The sequence below is a fragment of the Ceratosolen solmsi genome, unplaced genomic scaffold (genome assembly GCF_000503995.2).
Source record: "Ceratosolen solmsi marchali unplaced genomic scaffold, CerSol_1.0 scaffold7, whole genome shotgun sequence".
NCBI lineage: Eukaryota > Metazoa > Arthropoda > Insecta > Hymenoptera > Agaonidae > Ceratosolen > Ceratosolen solmsi.
Window position 1 is genome coordinate 9,294,732 of NW_011948413.1, and position 21,138 is coordinate 9,315,869.

The 21,138-nt window shown below is 28.8% G+C and overlaps 1 protein-coding gene across 1 annotated transcript in view; it reads right to left on the bottom strand.

The window, feature by feature from the left end:
• The window catches only part of LOC105367671 (tyrosine-protein kinase Drl), a 141,569-nt gene extending 120,443 nt beyond the window's left edge, over nucleotides 1-21,126 (bottom strand). The window contains exon 1 of the mRNA XM_011506439.1: nucleotides 20,991-21,126. Within this exon, the coding sequence (XP_011504741.1) occupies nucleotides 20,991-21,126 (136 nt within the window). The remainder of the gene's footprint in view (nucleotides 1-20,990) is intronic.
• Between the last annotated feature and the right edge of the window lie 12 nt (nucleotides 21,127-21,138).

The following is a 21,138-nucleotide window of genomic DNA, read 5'->3' on the forward strand; positions in this document are numbered from 1 at the left end:
AATTCAAGAGAAGAAATTTCAAAATTATGTTTGTTATAAAAATTATTCCTGAAGTCGATAATTTGGTGAAAATATGTTTTGCGTCATTTTATTCAATTCTAATGCACATACATCGGATATCAAAAAACAAATTTTATTCATTATTTACAACGATAACGAAATATATATGATTTTGTATTTTTGCGATGATGATGAATAACCAGTCCTATTGTTGTTACAGGATTTAAAATTAATACCGAAGATTAATTATCCGCAGAAGACAATTATATACTCGACACATGTTACTTTTATCGACTATTTTGATATTATCATACGTGTATCGCATATCGAACAATATATTAATACACACATGTAAATAATTAAAAGGGAGTTTAATGAAATTGGCAATGCGTAGAGAGGAAGTGTGTAAAAGCTCTCGTTAAATAGCGAAATTCCAGCTCGTTCATAAAGAGAAAGTTTGCTTTTTAGAAATTCAGGGAGAAATAACACGAATCCTTCACGCGCCGTCTAATAATGCATCTCCTCTTCCATTTGCTTCCTCGACTTTACGTCTGCTCCCCCCATCCCCCTGAACTAGTCGCGGTCGTCGGAAAAGCGCGCCAGCAAAAATCACGATGTAGCCACGCATAAATAGCACCCCCTCCCCCACCCCCGCTACCACACATCACACCATCCCCGCCCATCAACCTAACTTGTTCGTTCTCGCTCTCTCTCTCTCTCTCTCTCTCTCTCACTCTCTTTCTCTCTCACTCCGTACTTCTCCCACCTCCTCTTACGCAATATCAATTTCAACGCTAAGCGAGCCGTTTTCCTGGCTCTTGTCACCCTCGGCTTTTGCCGATTCTCCCTCTCTTCGAGGCTCGTCGCGCCCTATCCACGGGACGACGTTTTAATGACACTCGCAATGCGGAATATCAAAACGAAGGCGCTTGTCAGGTCGCGCGCACGCGCTTTGGCAATTATCCACGCATTCAGCCGATTTATCAATTCGAGCATCGCGACATTGTTTTGATTCGATTTAATTGTGGTCGCACTTAGCAATAGCATTTTCTCAAAATTACAATAACACGGCTGCCTAGTGATATCGATTGAAAGCAACATGAACAAACTTTTACGGACATCCAAATACAGACGGACAGTCTTTCCTTTTTGTTACTTCTTCATATGCCTATGATATTTTTAGTTTTGTAGTATTTTATGAGAGTATTTGATTAATTAACTATGCTTATGTATAAGCATACAAAATTCGTATTTATTTTATAAATTTAATTCAATTAATCAATCATTTCTGTTAATATTTTCTTGAATATACAAGTATGTATTTATTTTAAAACGATTATATACGTTTCAAAAAATTCTTATTATTCATTGCTGTAATTTTTTATCCGTTTTTATAGCTTTACTTCTTTACAATTAATGTCAATTTTATACACGAAAATTTTAAAAATAAAATAATATGTAATTATGTATATAAATAGATATTTATTTAAATACGTAATCTGATACATTAAATATTTTAGTCATAAAGAATTTCAAAATTTATGAAAATTTACTTCTCCACATATAAGTATTGAAACTTTTTTTTAAACTAAAATTTAAAATTTGATTTACTGCAGCCTTATTGATGACAACTACTTCAATGCTGAAATTCTTTTTTACTCAAATGTATTTGACATATTCTTCTATTAATTCTCTATATCCCTGTATATAAAAAGAAATGCTATTATTAAATAACTATTGTGAAAAATTGTTGACTATTTAATATAATATAAAATTGAATCACTGTTTCATTGATTTAAGAGCTTTAAGTAATAAATTTTTTCTTTCTTTCATTTTTTTTTTTTTTTTTTTTTTTTTTTTTTTTTTTTTTTTAATATTTAAACGTCTTATAAGTTCAGTAATATTAGGGTTACATTCGAATAATACACGTACTATAACAAAAAACGGAGGGAAATTTTCTGTTTTATTTCTTATTACATATTATTATATAATATAATTATAGATTATTTTATTTTTTACGTATTGCCTTTGAGAAAAAAAATTAATACTTGAATTTATGCCTTTACAACATTAAAAGATATAATAACTTGTAATCAATATTTATCACAAATTAAATGCATGTATATTCTAATTTAAGATAAGCAATATTTTGTTATTTTTAAGAAAATAAAATCATCTTATTAAAATTATTTAGCTAAAATGATTTAGACATTTGATTCTGTTTAGATATCATTGTTTCAACTTTATTAAATTATTATATTCTGTTCAATATTTAATCAAATTGATTATGAAGATGCAAGTATTAATTTTATATGGTTGTGAATGTGCTATTATAAGATAATTATTAATCAAGAGTCGTAGAGAATAATAAGATAGATTTAGGATGTCATATTTAAGATGAGATAGAATGTAAGTTGTAATAAAATTTGTCGATTGATTCTATCAATACATGTAGAAATTTATGTCATTTTGCTTCGTGATTTAGTCATCGACTAATTTGAAGACTAATAATAAAATATTATAAAAAGCAGTGATTGCACGATGTACATAATTGTAATAAATATTTGAAAATATTATAAAAGTAAGACCAAAATATTAAAGAAAGCAGAATAATTTATAGAGAATTAAATAATTAAAATTTATTAAATTAATTATTTATCGATTGTAATTGTACAATTTGAAATTGAAATAAATAGAATCTAAGTATTATTAAGACCACTTATATTATGAAATAAAAAATTAAGAATTAAAATTTAAAAAGTTCTTCTTTAATGGCTACAACTGCAAAATTTATAGATCATTGTAGGTTTGATTATAGTATCGATCGTTAAATGATAAGTTTGAATCATAAGATTAAATCTTCCAGATGAGGCTGTTACTTATAAAAAAAAAGAAAAGAAAGAAAGATAGCCTGTATAAGTGTCAATAATAATTGAATTCAATTTTTTTTTCCCTCTGTAAGTAATATATAATAATTCAAATAAATAGTGTGGCATACCAAATCTTTAATATGTAATACAATTAAGAAAAAACACGAAAGAAAAGTAATTTATGGAAGGAGGGAATAATGAAGATAAATTATGAATATAAAAATTCTTCGTTTAGGTCGAGAAACAATTAGAAAAGCTTGTTTGTCAAAATTTCGCGAGTCTCCTCAAAATCGTGATATTAAAATAAAAAAATGTTAATTAAAAATAAAAAATATAAACAAAATAACTATTTATAATAATAAATCTGTAATATTAAGCACAAATTTTCTAAAAGCACATAGTCGACTTATCATAAAATGTAGAAGTAACATATAATTGGGATAGAAAAATCGTCCACTTTCCGTATTAAAAAAAAAAAAAAAGTAACTGAGAAGCAAAATCATCCGCTACGTACTTTGTCACATCTGCGTGAGTTTAATTAGTTAAAAACAAATGAAAAAAAAAACAAAAAACAAAAAAAACGGAATCAGACACATTCGTCAGAAATTAGCATAGAGAAATCGTCGAGGATTAGGAATGCGTAGATCCTTATGTGGAAGTGACCGGTAACATTTTTTCTCGAATTTACGAGAATGAAATTTTACATTCCACTATTGACTAAAATTATGAATATTGACATTTCAGTGTTAACACATCTCTATTTTTATTGCAAATGCAAATATAGTAAAATGTAATCGTGTTATTTTCATATTATATTTATTTAATAAATTTGCATTTTTTAAAAATATAAATTAGTGTTTAATTAATGCAAAAAAATATGTTAATATTAATTTTCATTCAGTAGTAATAATTGCTTTTTCTTTTTTATTATGGAAAACAGTTTTTATGGATTTATGGCAAGTCATTATTTTTTATCTTTTACAAAAGAGATAAGAATTTTATAAATATAATTGTGTAATACTTGCATATTTATAAACTATTTTTAAACTATACAAATAAATATCCAAGTATGTCAACTCTACTTATTAACAAAAATGTATATTTATAGTGTAAATACTATATATAATAATAGAAGTAAATTAATTTCTTTAACTTATGTAAACATTATGTTTACCAATTTTAAATAAGAATAAAAAAAAAGTAAAATTTATATTTAAATTGACAAATTATTTAATTGAAATTTAATTATTTAAAACGATTGATTTTATATGTTAGCGATCACAATTATTAGTTCTTAAGAGTTTAAAAATTTTATATTTTACCTTATATATTCTATTTTATTATTTCAATTTTTCATTCTTATCGAACAATAAATATTGACATGTTAATATGGTTATTATTGAAATGGTTTTATTTTTAAAACTAATCAATATTTATTATTTCTTATAATGAACTGAAAATATTAATCAAAAGTATTTAAAACATAGTTAATTATTCATCATAAAAACAATTCTAAATAATATATATTATTTTCTGGGCAGTTAACCGGGACATAAAAATAATTTCAATATGTAAAAAAATTTGTAATTATTAATGAAATCCATGTATATTACTGAAAATGTATAAATAATTGACTGCATATAAATTCAAAGTAAGAAGGCTTGTAAGATTAAGTCTCATATAAATTATTATAATGTTGCTAATAAATGATATTCAAAAGTTTAGCAAATGCTCATTTCAATATTAGGAATATTACTGAAAATTTGTGATATTATAAAAATTTTATCCTATAGGAAGAAATGCTATTTCAAAAGTTCATTTTACAAAAATCTTTTTGGAATCGGAACAAATTCTGGAGGATCATAGAAAAAGTTTTATACAGGCTGCCATATTCATTCTACAGCTATACGATTCTCATCTCGATTTCTATGACAGTACTCATCTTGAATATGTGATGGTAAAAATGGTATCTATACGTCTCTTTCTACTCTCTTCTTGTTTTTCTTGTACTTTCATAATATAAGTTTTAGGCTGTACCCGCCGTTTTACTGCTTCTCTATGTATACATTCAATTTTTTATTATTAGTTCATATAGCATTTCTTTATTTAATTTTAAGATTCTCATGGTATAACATAGTTTATGAAAATGTGTTTGTCTCCTCTTAATATATATATATATATATATATATATATATATAAGGTATTCATTAAACATTTTATGTACTTATGGTTACGAAAATTTGTAATACTATTCTGTTAGAAAAATATTATCTTATTTTTGGTATACGGTATACTTTTTTTTTTATATATATCATTATATGATTTATTTATTTATGTATTTATATACGAATTTATTCTTGTAAATAAAATGAAAGAAGATATCCGCAAATTTTTACATTATTATTTCATCTTTTGTTTCTTTATTTAAAATATATTATTTTAATCAATTTGACGCATTCATCTGTAACAGCAACGCTGGCAGGAGAAGCAAATCTATGAAAATTTTCATACAACCACATGTAAATATGCATCGCCACTCACTAAAATAATATTAATTTTTACGTCCAATATTTGACAAACAGTAAATATTATTCTATACTTGCATTTCTTATTTTAGTGTATTCATTTATGAAAACCAACATACGGTAATATAATTTGTTATTCAAATTTATATTTTTTCTCATTGTTTAAAAAACATTTACTGATTAAATATTAATCTAAATATTATCGTAAAACTACTTTGTCAAGCATCAACGATGTTTTATTTTTCAAAGATAATATTTCATTTTTATTTATTAATTATAATTGCTTATATCCATAATCATACGCAAATCATTACAACAATATATTAAATTTATCTCCATATAAAATTTAAATACTTTAGTATATTTATTATATCTATATTGATTATTGCCTATATTTATTATTTCGATAGAATTCAGATTAGATTAATAACGAAAATAATAGAGTAATTAAATAATTAAGAAGAATCGTGTCTTTATATAAATACTCTTTAGTGTTATTCGGATAAAAAAAAAACAACGTATGTCTTTTGATTCTCCAATTCGCAATTACATTTATCGTTAAATATAATTAGCGAAGATTCGCTAAAATTAAGAATATTTTATAAATTATAGCATAAATTCTAATTGTGAATATCTTTCATCGTATATTAAATCATTAAAATTAACTTGATATTAAATCATTCAAAATAAGGTTAGAAATACTCTATGCATTTATGAGACAAATCCGTAAGATTAAGAATATAGGATTAGAATCTATTAGAAGAAACTAATCTTTATATAAGCTTAAAGCTCAAAAATAGGATTATCTGGAATATACGCAATTTCAAAAAGCATATCCTTGTACATATTCCATTTTCCAGAATATCTCATATTAAATGACAATACGCGAATACACTTGTACAAGGGGATATTTATAATAATCAATAATATTTTATACTTAATTTATAAAAAAAAAATATAAGTGCTAAAATCTACAAAAGTATATGAACAATTTTTCACAATGTTTACATAAAGTAAAAAGAAAATTAATACAAAAATAATGTATAATACAAGTTGCATAATGTAAAATACTTAATATTAATTAGTGATTAGAATATCTAATATCTCTAACAATTAAAATTTCGTTTGTTATGCAAATACAATTCATATAAATTTTTCATTAATATTTTAGTTTTTATAAATAAATTGTTATATGAAAGATGAAGAATGAATTGAAGGTAAAAATTATTGGTATTTTTTAAGTAAGAGCGATAAAATAAAATGTATATCCAATAGATTAAATTGTAAGACTGCAAACCCAATTAATATAAGTCTCTGTATATCAAAATAAGCTGCAAAGAATTGTATTTTATAAATTATGATTTTATAAAAATAATGTGGTGAATCACACTAAATTACACAATAAATAATAATAATAATTGAAAAAAATTGCATATATTAATTATCAACTTTTCATTGCTAATTAAGTAATGTCTTCAAAGAGATGTTGTAGTATTTTTAAATAAATATTAACCTTATGTTAATTTTAACATCAATGAAGTACGTTACCCTTAGTTTTTTCATTAATTTTCCCATCTTAAACATTTATAAACTGTATAAGTAAAAAGAAAGTTTCCTATAACTATTTGAAAGTATTAAAATTCGCATACTCAAATGTTCCTATAACATTAAACAGAAAATGTCATTCTACTTGAATTGTCTTGATATATTAATTATCTTCGTTTAAATGATGATTTGGGAGAAATTATTATGGTACGATGGGCATAAATTTGATTTGATATTAAACTAATTATGATATCGTTGTTAATTAACGACTTGCTATCTAATGAATAATCTCTATTTTGCTATTCGAGCTTAATTTTGACAAACGATATTCAAGGTCACGGAGGCTTTTTTTCCTTCTGAGTCACGATTTTGGCATCGTTACGCCTACTTAATTTTGATAGTGGAGAATGATAGATAATGTAACAGCTTTTAAACTCATAAAATTGTCAAGTGATCGCGTGATCGTGGGCCGTTTTATAACAGTGGTGATTTTTATGTAAATGAGAGAAAATTTTATTGATTACAGTGTTAATACAAACCCATTTTCATGCGAATTCAGATAGAAATTTGATTGCGTATATTAATATTACGTTTTTTTTTTTTTTTGTAACAATTTGACAATTTATTACAATTTATTATTAAAACTAAAGTTAATATTATTCAAAAATATTATAATTCAATTGCTTAATAAATTTAAGCATTTTATGTAAAACTATTATATGTAACATTTAATAAAAGATTTTAATCGAGGTAAGTATTCTTCATTAAACGTTTCGATATCAAATCATTTGTTGAATATGATAAAAAATATCGAAATAAAGTTGAAATCTTCATTATGAAAATACTAAATTTGATCTATGTTCAATGTTTAGAAATAAATATAAAACATCCATGTTTCCGTCCAGTATGTAATGTAATTTAGCCTATAAGTCTTAATGAAATTGAAAGTCGTTTAATTATTTTATATATATTGAAATTAAATAAATTTTTTTTTTACTCAAAGCTCTGTTCGCATGTATTTTTATCAATTGTACTTATATTATTTAATTATTTTAACTATTATTTAAACGATTTAACCATTGTATTATTAATTTGGTAAACAAGTATATAAATATGTATTGTACTATTTCAAGCAACAAATTAAGGTTTTAAAATTAAGAATTAAAAGTATGAAATTCTTTTTTTTTTTTGTTTTTTTTTTGTTGTTTTTGTAATGATAATTATACGTAAATCAAGTTTAACGTTTATTACATTATAAAATTTAAATAAATTTTTGACATTTGTCAAAGGCAATTATTTCAAGCATTTCAATATATTTCATGTATAGACATATTTGTCAATGAAATATATAATATCAAAACTTTTAAAGGTTATATAATGTAATGTAATTTATATTATATACTTAATATATTATATAATGTAATTATAATGATAATATTCCTTTATTAATTAAAGTTCAATTTTTAAAACAATAAATATGACATAATATTTCCAATTCGAATCAGAAGAAAACTCGAGTGTGGGACATTTCTCTTAATTTATATGAGACTTATATAGTAAATTAATTATAATTGCCCAAAAAATGTAGATTCTTATAATTTAATTATATGAATTATTTAATAATTTGTTTATTTGATTAATTCTTTGTAGGTTTATTATGCTAATAAAGTAATTGGCGTAAGTAATAATATTATATTTCAAATATTTATCGGCATGTCTATTATTGTAAAATAATAATTATGTATTACACTACGTAACAATGTGCTGTAAATTTATTTTTACGAATTTTCGAAATTGAAAGAGACTGTTATAAACTGAGATTACAAAAATTATAAAATTTTGAATTCGAAGAATAAATTTAAAAGTCAAAGCTTGAAAAATATCATATCTATATGAACATAAACCTTAAAGTTCGGTACTTTGGTATTTCTTGTAAATATGAAAACTTCATCTAAAAATTTAAACTTTTGAAATATTATCCTTTTCGAATTTTCATACATTCTCATTAAAATATTCAGTTAGGGAATTTTGATTAATGCTTACATATTTTATACTGATATACTGACTGATATAGATTTACATAATTTCAATAAAAATTGATATTATTGTAAAATTAATAGGAATTTTCATTAATTTGACATTCATACAGTTTATAAAAGCTAAAGTATTGCTTATAACTTTATAAATTTAATCTCATTTTTACGAGATTCTCGACGTCCCTATCGATTTCTATTTTTGTTGATAAAATATAAATTTTCAGTGTAATAATTTATATGTGAAAGTTTAAAGTACATAGGATCGTATACTATGAAAAGCCAACTTAATCTTTGAATACCAGAGAATACCTTCGGATCGTGACTTGAGGATCGTAATTTCCTTTTCGCAATATGTACTGCAAAAAATATCTCGACTCTTTCTACCTCTATCTATCCATTTCTCTCTATTTTCTAGTCTGTTCATCTCTATCTCTATCTCTCTCTCTCTCTCTCTCTCTCTCTCTCTCTCTCCCTCTCTCTCTCTTGCTTTTAAATTTTTATGGGTTTAAAGTATGTTCTATTTTATATATTTATATCTATAGATTGTGTTTAGATAATAGAAATAAGAGAATCAGTGCTAGTACTTTCGATCGCATACTTCACACGTTTCCCTAGCCACGAACTTTTAGCCATTTGACATACGAGATCTCTCGAAATAATGACGAAAATTCGTTTGCTCTTTGCCATTCCCTCTTTATTAGTCCCTCCCCCTAGTCCGCCTTTCAGCATATAAATTGGTCATTCAGCAATTTCTCGTGCAGCATCTCTGCCTCAGATTCATTCCTCTTTCTCTACCTCTTTCGCTCTCCTTTTGTCCTGCCGTTCGCTCAACGCGAAATTACCACCTATCGATCCGCAGTACGACATCAGTAACACTCGCACTGCTTTCCACGTGTCGTCGCAATGCCAAGCGCAATATCAATCGCCGTCAAAATGAAAGAAAACAGGAGCCACCTCCCGAGCTTCCCCGTGTCCACAGATTATGAGTCGAGGACATTCACTCCCTGAAAATTAACAGAGGCCTTTTTATCTTACTCCTGCCTCCTTTGTGGTTAGTCGTCGGTGCTTCGCTTCGAATTCACGCTACCATTCTCATTCTTTGAGAGCTATTCGCTGAATTTTGCAGCTCGTCTGCGTCATCGCTACGTACGCACGAGTAGTCGATTCATGCGCGCTATTTTATCTTCTATTGTCTATTCCTACATAATTTGTGTACTGTGCATTGCTGGAATGGAAATATGCTCGTGCGTTACTAATTCCAAAAAAAAAAACAAGTATCGCGTTGTTATTCAAAAAAAAAAAAAAAAAAAAAAAAAAGGAAAAAAATAATTACGGTTGAAAATAATAAAATTGACTTTGTCTGGCAGATTATAGAAGATTTTAATAAACAGCCGAGAAATAGATTTTAAACACCGGAACGAATGAGCATTAAATTCATATTTTAAGTTCAATTTATCCTTTAATACAACTATAAAGTAATTTAATTAATCAGACGTTTTATAATATACAATTTTATCTAAAATTTCAATATTCGTTGGAAAGTTTATCTAGAGATTCATTTTTGGTGAGGATTTTCCAGAGCCATTAGCACAGAATTTATATCAAATCAGCAGACAAAATATTGACTCGGTTAAACCGTTCGATATGTGACGATAATAATATACTTGACTAAAGTCTACTCGCAATACGTTGTTTTATCATATTTCAAAAATAATTTATCAACACATATATATATATCGTGATGGTATAAAAAGAACGACGATTATTTTTAATGAAAGTTGTGAAGGCATTTAGGATGGAGAAAGTATAATTTAACCATCGGTTAGTCGTCGGCTTAATATCTGTAACATTAATATTTCAATCAAATGCTACAATAAATAAATAAAAAAAAAAATATATATATATATATATAGTTTAAATAAATGAAACGTAATAATTATCTTGACAAAGGCATTCAATTATTTTTAGATTTGTTTGCAAATATAAGAAAAGCTCGACGGGAATGCAATGTGACGCATGCGCGAAAAATACTCGAAAGGACCTGGAAACAGAAGTTTATTTCAACCTGAATAAATATTCCTCTCTTACGCTATGTTATTGCATCACACTATCGCTGCACTTTTCACAATTCATTGGATTAAATCCACGAATACATTTGCGCACGATTATCGCATATCTAGAAATATAGAGGCTCTATAGGTACTTATCAACACAATTTCAATAAATAAACAAATTTTGAGAAAATTGTGCGATCGAACTTCAAAGAATTTCATCGGTCGTATAAGGTTATGCAATGGAAAATCCTATAAAAATCGAAAAAACGCTATTTGCCAGAGAAATATATTAAGACAACTAAACGATGAGAGATTATAGCACGATTAGACAACGTTTTTTCTTTTTAGTGCAATCGAATTAAAAATAGAAAAATCAATTTAATTGTTTATAATAAGCTTATTACAAGTACACAGAAATTACCATAATAAACATAATAAATACTTGCATAATAATGCGATTTAATCATAGAGAACAATAATTAAGCAGTATTTTGATAAATTTTCAACGACGTTATTTATGCGATTTCTATAATTTTCTAGAAATTATTCAGATGATTTTATGAGTTTATACGTTGCAGCGTCAATTTCAATTATTATGTAATTACTTGTTTCTATAAATAATATAACGTTTAAATCAATTTACATTTGTTATATTTACAATATTCATGAAACCCACCATTGTTGAAGCTTAATATTACAGTTAATTTAGTATTATTATATTTTCGAAATATTTATATTTAAATGTAATTTGATAATTTGATTGTATTATTGTGTTTCATGTGGATGCTAATGTTATTAACATTATATCATAGATTTTTTGCTAACAATTAAGAATAACTTTTTTCACACGATATTTTGAAACTTGAAGGAAATCGTAATAATTTCATTTTATATGCATGAATAAACGTGGTGAACTCGTGTTGCTTTCTAGTTTCAGTGCTATAATATTCAACAGGAAAATACTATAATTTTTTAAGGAAGAACTTTTTACATTTTGTGAATATAATTATACTTAAACACAAAAATTTCCGTGTAAAATAGAGTTCTTTGGTCTTGTATAAAGGAGATCGTTCAATGAAATGGATTAAGTAAATTATTGATTAATGGAGATAAATTTTTTTAATCATGATTATAATGCCAAAGCGTTCCTTTTCTAAAGTAATTGACGTAAAAAAAAAAAAAAAAAAAAAATGTATAATCTTAGAGGCTTAGATTCCGACACGTTTCTTACGTAAGAGAAATACTTAGTAAACAAACTATATGATTGAACGTTAATCAAAATAATGAGAAAAAAAAAATTCAAATCGTATATTTTTAATGATTTTATTTCTTTTATACTTTTCTCGATGTAAGTGACGTACGTAACGCACATAAAGACTTTTCAAACGCTCAAAATGCCAAAGAGCGACGAGCCGAATAAATTTTCACCCCATATTTAAAGTTAGCAGGGCACTTAGAAGTTACTCGCGCCGTACGTTTTCGTTTAACATTAAAGATCATCGGTTACAAATCGTTCGAAACTTTCCAAGGAGATTTCATGGAATAAGCACTCCCAAAGCTAAAACAGAAAGCGATAACAGCTAACGTACGAACTAATCCGCGTATAATATCGATAAGAGATAAACTAATTCCAGGCTAACGGAGAAATATAGAGCCGTAACTCCTAGCGGTTTGCGAAACTGCTCGGGCCGTATTCCAATTGATCTACCCCGAATCATCCTTGCCCACTGGTCCATCGTAAGTCGGGTCGAAAATTTGCCCGTTTAACGGCGAGGGCCGCGACCGGGGGGCAAATTAAAAATCAATCCCTAGTCTCGCGCCAGCCCAACCTAATACACTGCTCCGAAGCTATCTGGTCGGCCAGGACTCTTGCCCTTGGGTTTTGCGGGAAATCCTCTTAGGAAGCCAGCGGTTGTCCGTGTATATGAACGGGGTGTATCGCTAGACATTGCCTCGGTATATATATATATATATATATATATATATTTCTCAGCTTTTACGATAGCGTTTGCTAGTTGCTTAAGAGGAGAGCTTTCGAACGATTGATATTGACGGTTGATGGACGATAGCTGGCCGCTTATTACGCAAATTTATCGAAAACGTGAAAGAGGTGTAAGTCACCTCTGCAACTCTCTATTGGATAGTTATTTCATTGCCGCGATAATGTCTACAATTGAACAAGGATCACAAGATTGTTTAGGGTGATTGATAGCTAATTAAGCCGAGAACCGGATGAATATTTTGAATAATCATGATCAGTTTACAGACGTAAATTAAAGTAATTCCACCGGAGATTCCTCACTATGATATTTTAGTAAAAATTATATTAATTTAGACTACGTTTCGTTACATTCGTCTGCATTTACGCGCCAAGATTATTGATAATATTTTTATATTATAATATCAATTGTTTAGATGATATTAATAAGGTAGCTCTAATTAAAGTATAATGATATTTATATTTAATTTTCTCTATCATTATTATTGGATTGAAGTTATGATTAAAATTTTCCTAGCGCTGATTGATAACTTTTCAACGTTCTACTAAAGTGTACAGTATATAATAGGCCAAATTATGTACAAATTCAGACGCATAATTAATTACGATATATATAAATATAAAATTCCTATATATTCATATTATCAATCATTTTTAGCTTATTATTTTCTTATTATATCTTAAATATCTTAAATATCTTCTTACTTCCTTATGAACTTTTACATTAATTATATTATTAACTTAAAGTTTATAGCTGCGCGTGTATGTATATCTAATCATTCACATCCTGTATTTTATACAGACAATGTTATCGTGAATAAGATCAAGAAAGTTTCCTTAATTTTTCGTAATGGAGCTCAGTTTAGTCGATATTTACACTGTAAAACTGCAGAGAAGTCTGTCCGAGTCTCATCAAGCTTTCGAAACACGTAGGCGCTCAATAGGATAGGGCAGCACACTTAATGTTGTAAAACTAGAAAAATACCGTAGCTGGGCTGAACCTTCCGCCAGACGACTTCGACAACAAATAGGCTGAGTTATATCCTCGAACGTACATTTAAGCACACAATCGGCTACTTTATCCCCTTTATCGCTGGGTTAAGTAACTGGCCAATGGACGTGACGTTTTCTTGAATTTGCATGTATTTCCATCATCGTGTTGTTATGCTCAATCGAGTTGGAGTTGGCTCGTAGGATAATCGAATAAATGAGCGATTAGCTTATCGATTGCTATTAAGCTTTTCAAACAGATTGCAAACTGTGCAACGATTTGGCCGGACTCATGAATAGTTAATCGAAAAATCGTTACTCGTTACTACAGAATGAAAAACAAATCATTATCGAACAAGCATAATTCTCCCATAATTATACAAAAAAAAATGAAGAAAAAAAAACAGTAAAGCTTGGCTTACGTCCTTATGGCTCGACTACACTCGCTCTTACTCTTATTGTTCACATGCCCAACCTTGCACTCTTCAATCCTCCCGCCACCACCCTTCCCCGTACACCGCCATCCCCACCACCACCCTCAGCCTCTTCATTTCCCAACAAATTCGCGCGCAGTTGCTCCCTCGTCCTCGTTATTTTTAATTCCGGGCAGACGTTATTCCGCGCTTAACCGTAGAATTAGTGTCTTGCGCGTATTAACGGTACTTAAAAGCAAGCCGCGACGAGGCGTCGTCTTTTTAAATGGGAATTTGCTCACCAGAGGCGATCCTTTCTTTTCCGGCACCTTTATCCTTTATGCCCTTACCTTTATAGCCCCTCCCACATCACGTCACATTTCTTCTTTTTTCTTTTTTTAATACTTCGCCGCCGCTTCCACCTACTACACCACCACACCTACACCTCTACCCCCCCCCCCCCCCCCCCACCCCCCCCCCCCACCCCCCCCCCCCCCCCCCTGCCCCCCTCCACCCCTCCACCCCTCACCACCGCCGCTCATACACACACAACTGCCTCCTACCCTATCCCAGCACCCCTTCCAAGACGGTCCACGAGTTCGCGTCCTGCAACTTTCTCAGGGAAGTAAAGTCATTTCGTCCTTGCAATCTAAGTTAAGTGACTTTCGAGAGCTTCCAGAACGAAACTCCTTCCACAGCCCGATGCAGGTTCCTTTTTATCTAGTTCGCGCTGTTTTGCGGCACCCGTGTCTCCTCGAACGCCGAACCTACCATCCTCCCTCTTCTACCATCCCCTCGGCCCCTCGACGCCCGACGCGAGCGGTCGACTACTAAAAAGTACAGCGGTGTCGACTGGTCCGACGTTCCGGGCGTCTCTTACATTGCATCTTAATTCTCATTCGTCTCCTTTTCCTCCTCCTCCTCCTCATCCCCCTTCCCACATATCCATCCACCATTTCGTCACTCTTCGCCCCATCTCGTTTCTCGATTTGGCGATATTTATGCCGGCGTTGAGAAGCTTCGCAGCGGTCCAAAGTCAACTGGTAATCGATAGCCCAAGAATCACAGGTGGATGCTTTTTATTTTCCGCGGCTTTAATAAATTGCCGCGCGACGATGGCTTTTATTTGCAAGAATGAAAAGAATATATTTGCGCTTGAAAGTATTGGGGCGGCATTGAAAGCAGCCGGGACTCTCCTGTTTGGATAATTTAGCCGAACGACAATAGAAATTACTTCGGTTCTTTTATATCCTAACGTTCTGAAATATGAGTTGTTGCCTTAAATCTCGACGACTCAAATCACTCATCGCGACAAATCAAATACTTAAAATAATTTTCGTTACTATAAACGCATAATGTTTATTTCCACTTAGAGAAATATAAAAATATAAAGACTTTTTTTCAACTCTTTCATTCATGAATTTTGAGAAATAATATTGGGCGAATTTAATGAAAAAAACAAAACAAAACAAAACAAAACAAATCAAAACAAAACAAAACAAAACAAAACAAAACGAAACGAAACAATTTGTTAATCGTATCAAATGATAAGATATTAAGTTTGAGAAGGAATTGTAAAAGTGTGAACGTTGGAGCTGCTCTCTTTTTGCTTTTCCAACTATTTTCTATCCCCCTACCCCTTCCCTTTCTTCGTCTTTTTTTTTTTTTTTTTAGCTTAATTGCTCAAAAACAGCTGCTATATTTATTATTTTTTTTTCTCATTTTTTGTTTTCAAAAAAACTTAAATTCCTGGGAACGATGTAACGATGTACCGAAGGTAGCGAGCAACGGGTTTATGTAGTCGTAATGTATCATTCGAAATGTAAACTTCAAAACTTGAATTGGTATTTTTTGATTAGTAGATTATGATAAATAGACACTGAAATGAAGTATAAAAATAATTTAAATCTTATATTTATATATTTTCTTGTGCTTTAAATTCATGTTAAGATGATTTGCTCGTCGTATTACATAGTGACTATTTATTAATTGTCGGGGCTACGATTTTATCATTATTACCTTTTTCCATTGAGGAAGGGAAATGCTTTTTTAAACTAAAAAGCTCATCCGATGCTGGCATATTTATGAATATAAAAACTTTCTTAAACCTCCTCGTTTACAAATTTAACTTTATTATCGTGTATATTATTCTCAGCGCAACAATCTCACCGCGACTGTCGGGCGCAATAAAAGAGCAGATAAAAGTTTTGAAGAAAAAGTGTCGTACAATCAAGCCTCAATAGAGACTTCCGGTATCAGCAATCCCGCGAATACGGGAAGAATAAAGAAACGAATTCTACTTACGAGGAGGAGTCTTCGGTCACAGCAAGCTCGGAGCCGTAAATAACCACGAGAATCTTCGGTAGTCTGGTTCTTGTCAAAGCCGCTATAACTCCACGACCACCAAGTCGCTCCGAACAAATCGGGTTGTGGGAATGGCGACGGCGATGGCGACGGCGACGGCGACGGTTAGAGCGCCCGTGCTGCCGATCGTTGGGTGGGGTTGAGTCGGTGGTGGGTCGTGGTGCACGCACGAACGTAATTAGATAAACCGCGTCGCGGAAAAATTTATGCTTGTTCCGCGGAGTGGCGAATTTCGCGGCCGGTGCGCGCGCACGCTCGAATGAATCACACGCGTGCGTGCGCGCGTCCAAATTGTGGTGGGGGGGGGTCGTAAATCCAAGAGTCGGTGCGCCTCGAAGGGACTTGGGAGACTCGTTGAGGCGCGAGTGCAAATTGATAATGGCTGTTGTGCGTTGGCATATAGGGACATGCGGCGTCTACCCATCCGCGAAATATGTAGTCGCCGAGTGTTTTTTCACGGCGCCCTTACGCTCCTTACCCTAATGATTTATTGAACCTTAATGATTTATCGACCTTAATGATACGTTGGGCGCCGTAGCGTGGAAGAAATGCAAGCTAAAGGTAAGCCTGCGTATGCGTAACCGGCGATAATTATTATCGATCTACGACTATTATTGTCCGACTCGCATTGAATAATTTAACAGGGAAATATAAAATTCTTATGCCGTTTTCATTGTTCTTTTGAAAAATTATTGTTGTACTTAAAATAAAAATAAGAGGGTGGTAGGCGCTACCGTCACTCCAATCATTTTATCACTTGCATGTTTTTTGCTGTTTTAAGATTTTTTTCTCTTAAATATATGCTTCTATCGTTATTTTATATTTGTAATGAGGGGGGGGGAGTTGCGTTAGTGTAAGAAGAGGGATTCTTAAAATTTCAAAATTAATGTATCGGTCGTTTATTTAATTTGAAATAAAAAATAATTTATAAAGTAAAACGAATGGAATACAAACGTATATAAATGAATGAATTTAGCCATTAATTTATTTTGAACAATAAAATTATTATTTTTGTTTTTACTTGTAGATAATAAGTGCAAAGATTAAAAATACATAGAATATCGGATATAACTGCCCTTAATATATAAATTAAATAAATTAATAAGCTTAGATTACATATAAGCTTTGTAAAGATAGCAATTTAAACAGTGTTATTACGTATGTAATTATGTACTCTTATTATGAGAATTATTTACATTCATGTAAATCAGTTACATCCAGTTATATATATATATATATATATATATATATATATATATATATAGATAAATCTAATACTAATATGCAATAAATCCATTTATCCATACATAACAAATGTTTAATCATGCAATCTTCATGTATTTTATGTAATTATAAATCTTAATATATAAATTATCGTTTATTATTCATTGATAATTTTTATTCTCATATACTACTTGAATAACAAATACTTCATAGGTATTATTAGTTTTAAAAAAAACTATTAAAATATCAATATATTTGAAATATTTGTAATATCATTAAATTACCACCTGCTTTTGTTATACATATTAAACAAAGTTGTATACTTCTATAACAATTTTTACCGTTAACGTTAAAAAGAAATTTTTTTAGTTAGACTATCATTACTTTATTAAATATTTACATTATATTTTTAATATAAATTAATTTGACAAATGAAGAAATTATGAATGATTTTTTTTATAGATATTTGTATTGACTTATACAGACTTCACTTAATCAAAATAAAATTATTGAATAATGATATGTTTATTGCTAATTAGCTTTTTATTTAATAAAAAATTTTTTTTTATAAATATTTGCTATATAATTTTAATTTCGGCAATATGTCATTAAGTTAATGTTTTATAATTTTATTCAGATATCATATGCATAATATTAGGAATACGCGCAGCTTCTACTCTGCAGTTAATTAACGTGCGATATTTGAGCTAATTTATAATAAATGATGGTTGAAGATCGATTTAAAGAGTTAAATTCTACGTAAGGAATTTCCGCCCCAAATCTTAATAAATTTTAATTATAAAAATTTAATAATTATCGAAATAATAATATCTGAAAAAATTTTTTAGACTTTATAATATTTTTACTTGTGTATTAACAAATGATTTTATGTATTAGCAGATGATATTTCGCGTTAAAACTTATTTTACACCGATATTTCAACATTAAGCCAAATACTTCACTCAAGAAGTTTATAATAGAACTTGGATAAACGAAATATTTCTTATTTGATATCTTTAGAAGAGATTGTCTACTTCTAATAATCGTCTTAGTGTCTTGTAAATATATATGGTGTAGAAAATTAATTGCCATCGAATTTATGTTTTTCTTTTTTATTTCCAAATAAATTTAAGAGTTTTGATTTCAATGTATTTATATAATTACTATATAAAAAATTGTTTTTGATAAATAACTAATAGGTGAAAAAATCTTGTTTGACATGCTTCTTATTGTTTTTATAAAATATTCCTTTTAGTAAATTAAATTTGGAACAAGTCATTATTTATGAAATAATAATATTTATGAATAGTATTATAATTATTTATGTTCAGATGAATAAAGTAATTATCAATTTTTAATTGAAGATATTATTTCGATAAAATAGTAATGCGGTTTATTAATATCATTCGTAATTTTATAAAATAATATGCAAATGATGTCTCTTAATATACATTGTCATGTTCTAGTTACAACGAAAGTGCTTCCGATGCTCAATTATGAATTATTGAATATTTTAATTAGATACTCAAGAACACAATTACAATATTGTTAGTAGACACACTAAATTAGTATTGTGTAACAATAAACTTTAATGGTTTTCTAAGTTGAATGTATTTTCAAATTAATGCACCCAATGGATGACTTTTAATATACAAAGTAAGCGATATTTGAAACAATTAACGATCATTCATATAATTGTTTTGCTTTGATAATTTAGCGCTTAAATTAGATATATGTGGATATTGTTAATATTAAATTATGACGTAAATACGAAATAAATCATTGCAAGTTAATATATTATATATTACTATCTTTATAATACATGAGACTTTTATATTAAATTTCTTTATTCTTAAATCTTAGGCATAACACCAAATTCTATAGACTTAAAATCTATAGAACTTTATGAAGATTAACTTACAAGTATAGAAAAACTTTATTACTATATTATTTCTATACTATATTATACTATATTATACTATATTATACTGTATTATGTGAAGAATTTATTTCGGTAGAGCTTTGATAGTCAAATAAGTGAGTGTAGCGATTTTAGAAAATTTACAAAAATTTTAGCCACATAATTAAAAATTGACATAGTTCGAAGTAATGAGCAATATATATTAACAAGAAAGCACCTTCAAAATAATATATGTAATAAGCGCAATATTGGTTATATTATAATAAAAAAATTAAAAATGAATGTACGATAATAGGATACACGATCATTTGTTCCAATGAACACTTTTAGGTTCAGTTAAAAAATTAATTGAAAGTATAGATAAACATTATTTTTAAATTTTCGAGTGAAGGACCGTCATTTTCTTTCAAAATGCCAATATAATCAAAGAATGGTTATAAACTTATTTGAAATTAGATACATTTTTTTTCTAAATACAAAGAAGTATTATATTAACTTTTGAAAGAAATATTCATTGTCACCTGAATGCTTCTACTATTATTTAATTATAATTATTAGATAAATAATTTCCCTCCAACATCTTAAAGTGAGAGGGAATAATTAAAAGAGATTAAAAAGAAACTTGTTGCATTATATACAAATGCGCGCGCGCACACACATACATATATATATATATATATATATATATCTACGGAATATGTTTGATTTATCAATAAAGATTATTAATCTAATAGCAAAATCAGAAAGTTTATATTAATAAGTGAAATCAAACAATGTAAAATAATTTTAATCTTATCTTGCAGTCTGAGTGCATAAATGCTCGATTTGGTTTAAAAAAAAAAAAAAAAGAAGAAAATAACAGGCATTGCAATACTAGTAAGTTAATTCATCTTATTTACTCATCATTATCATAATAAACGTCGATAAAATAAAATTTCGTCCAAAGCTCAAAGCAGCGCCTGTGTATTGAAATATTAATATACAAACCTCATACAAGAGCATCGCTAGTATTCGATAAGCGAATGCTTACGGAGACATTCGGTACTTACCCAGCAATTTTTTTACTTGCGATTGACTGATAAAGAGGTTGAGGTAAGCGCCGCTGCAGCCGATGAACAGTAAAAGTAGCAGTGCGACGAACTCTAAGCGCGCAAAATTACAGGCTGAACTTCCGGCCAACAGCATTGTCGCATCGTT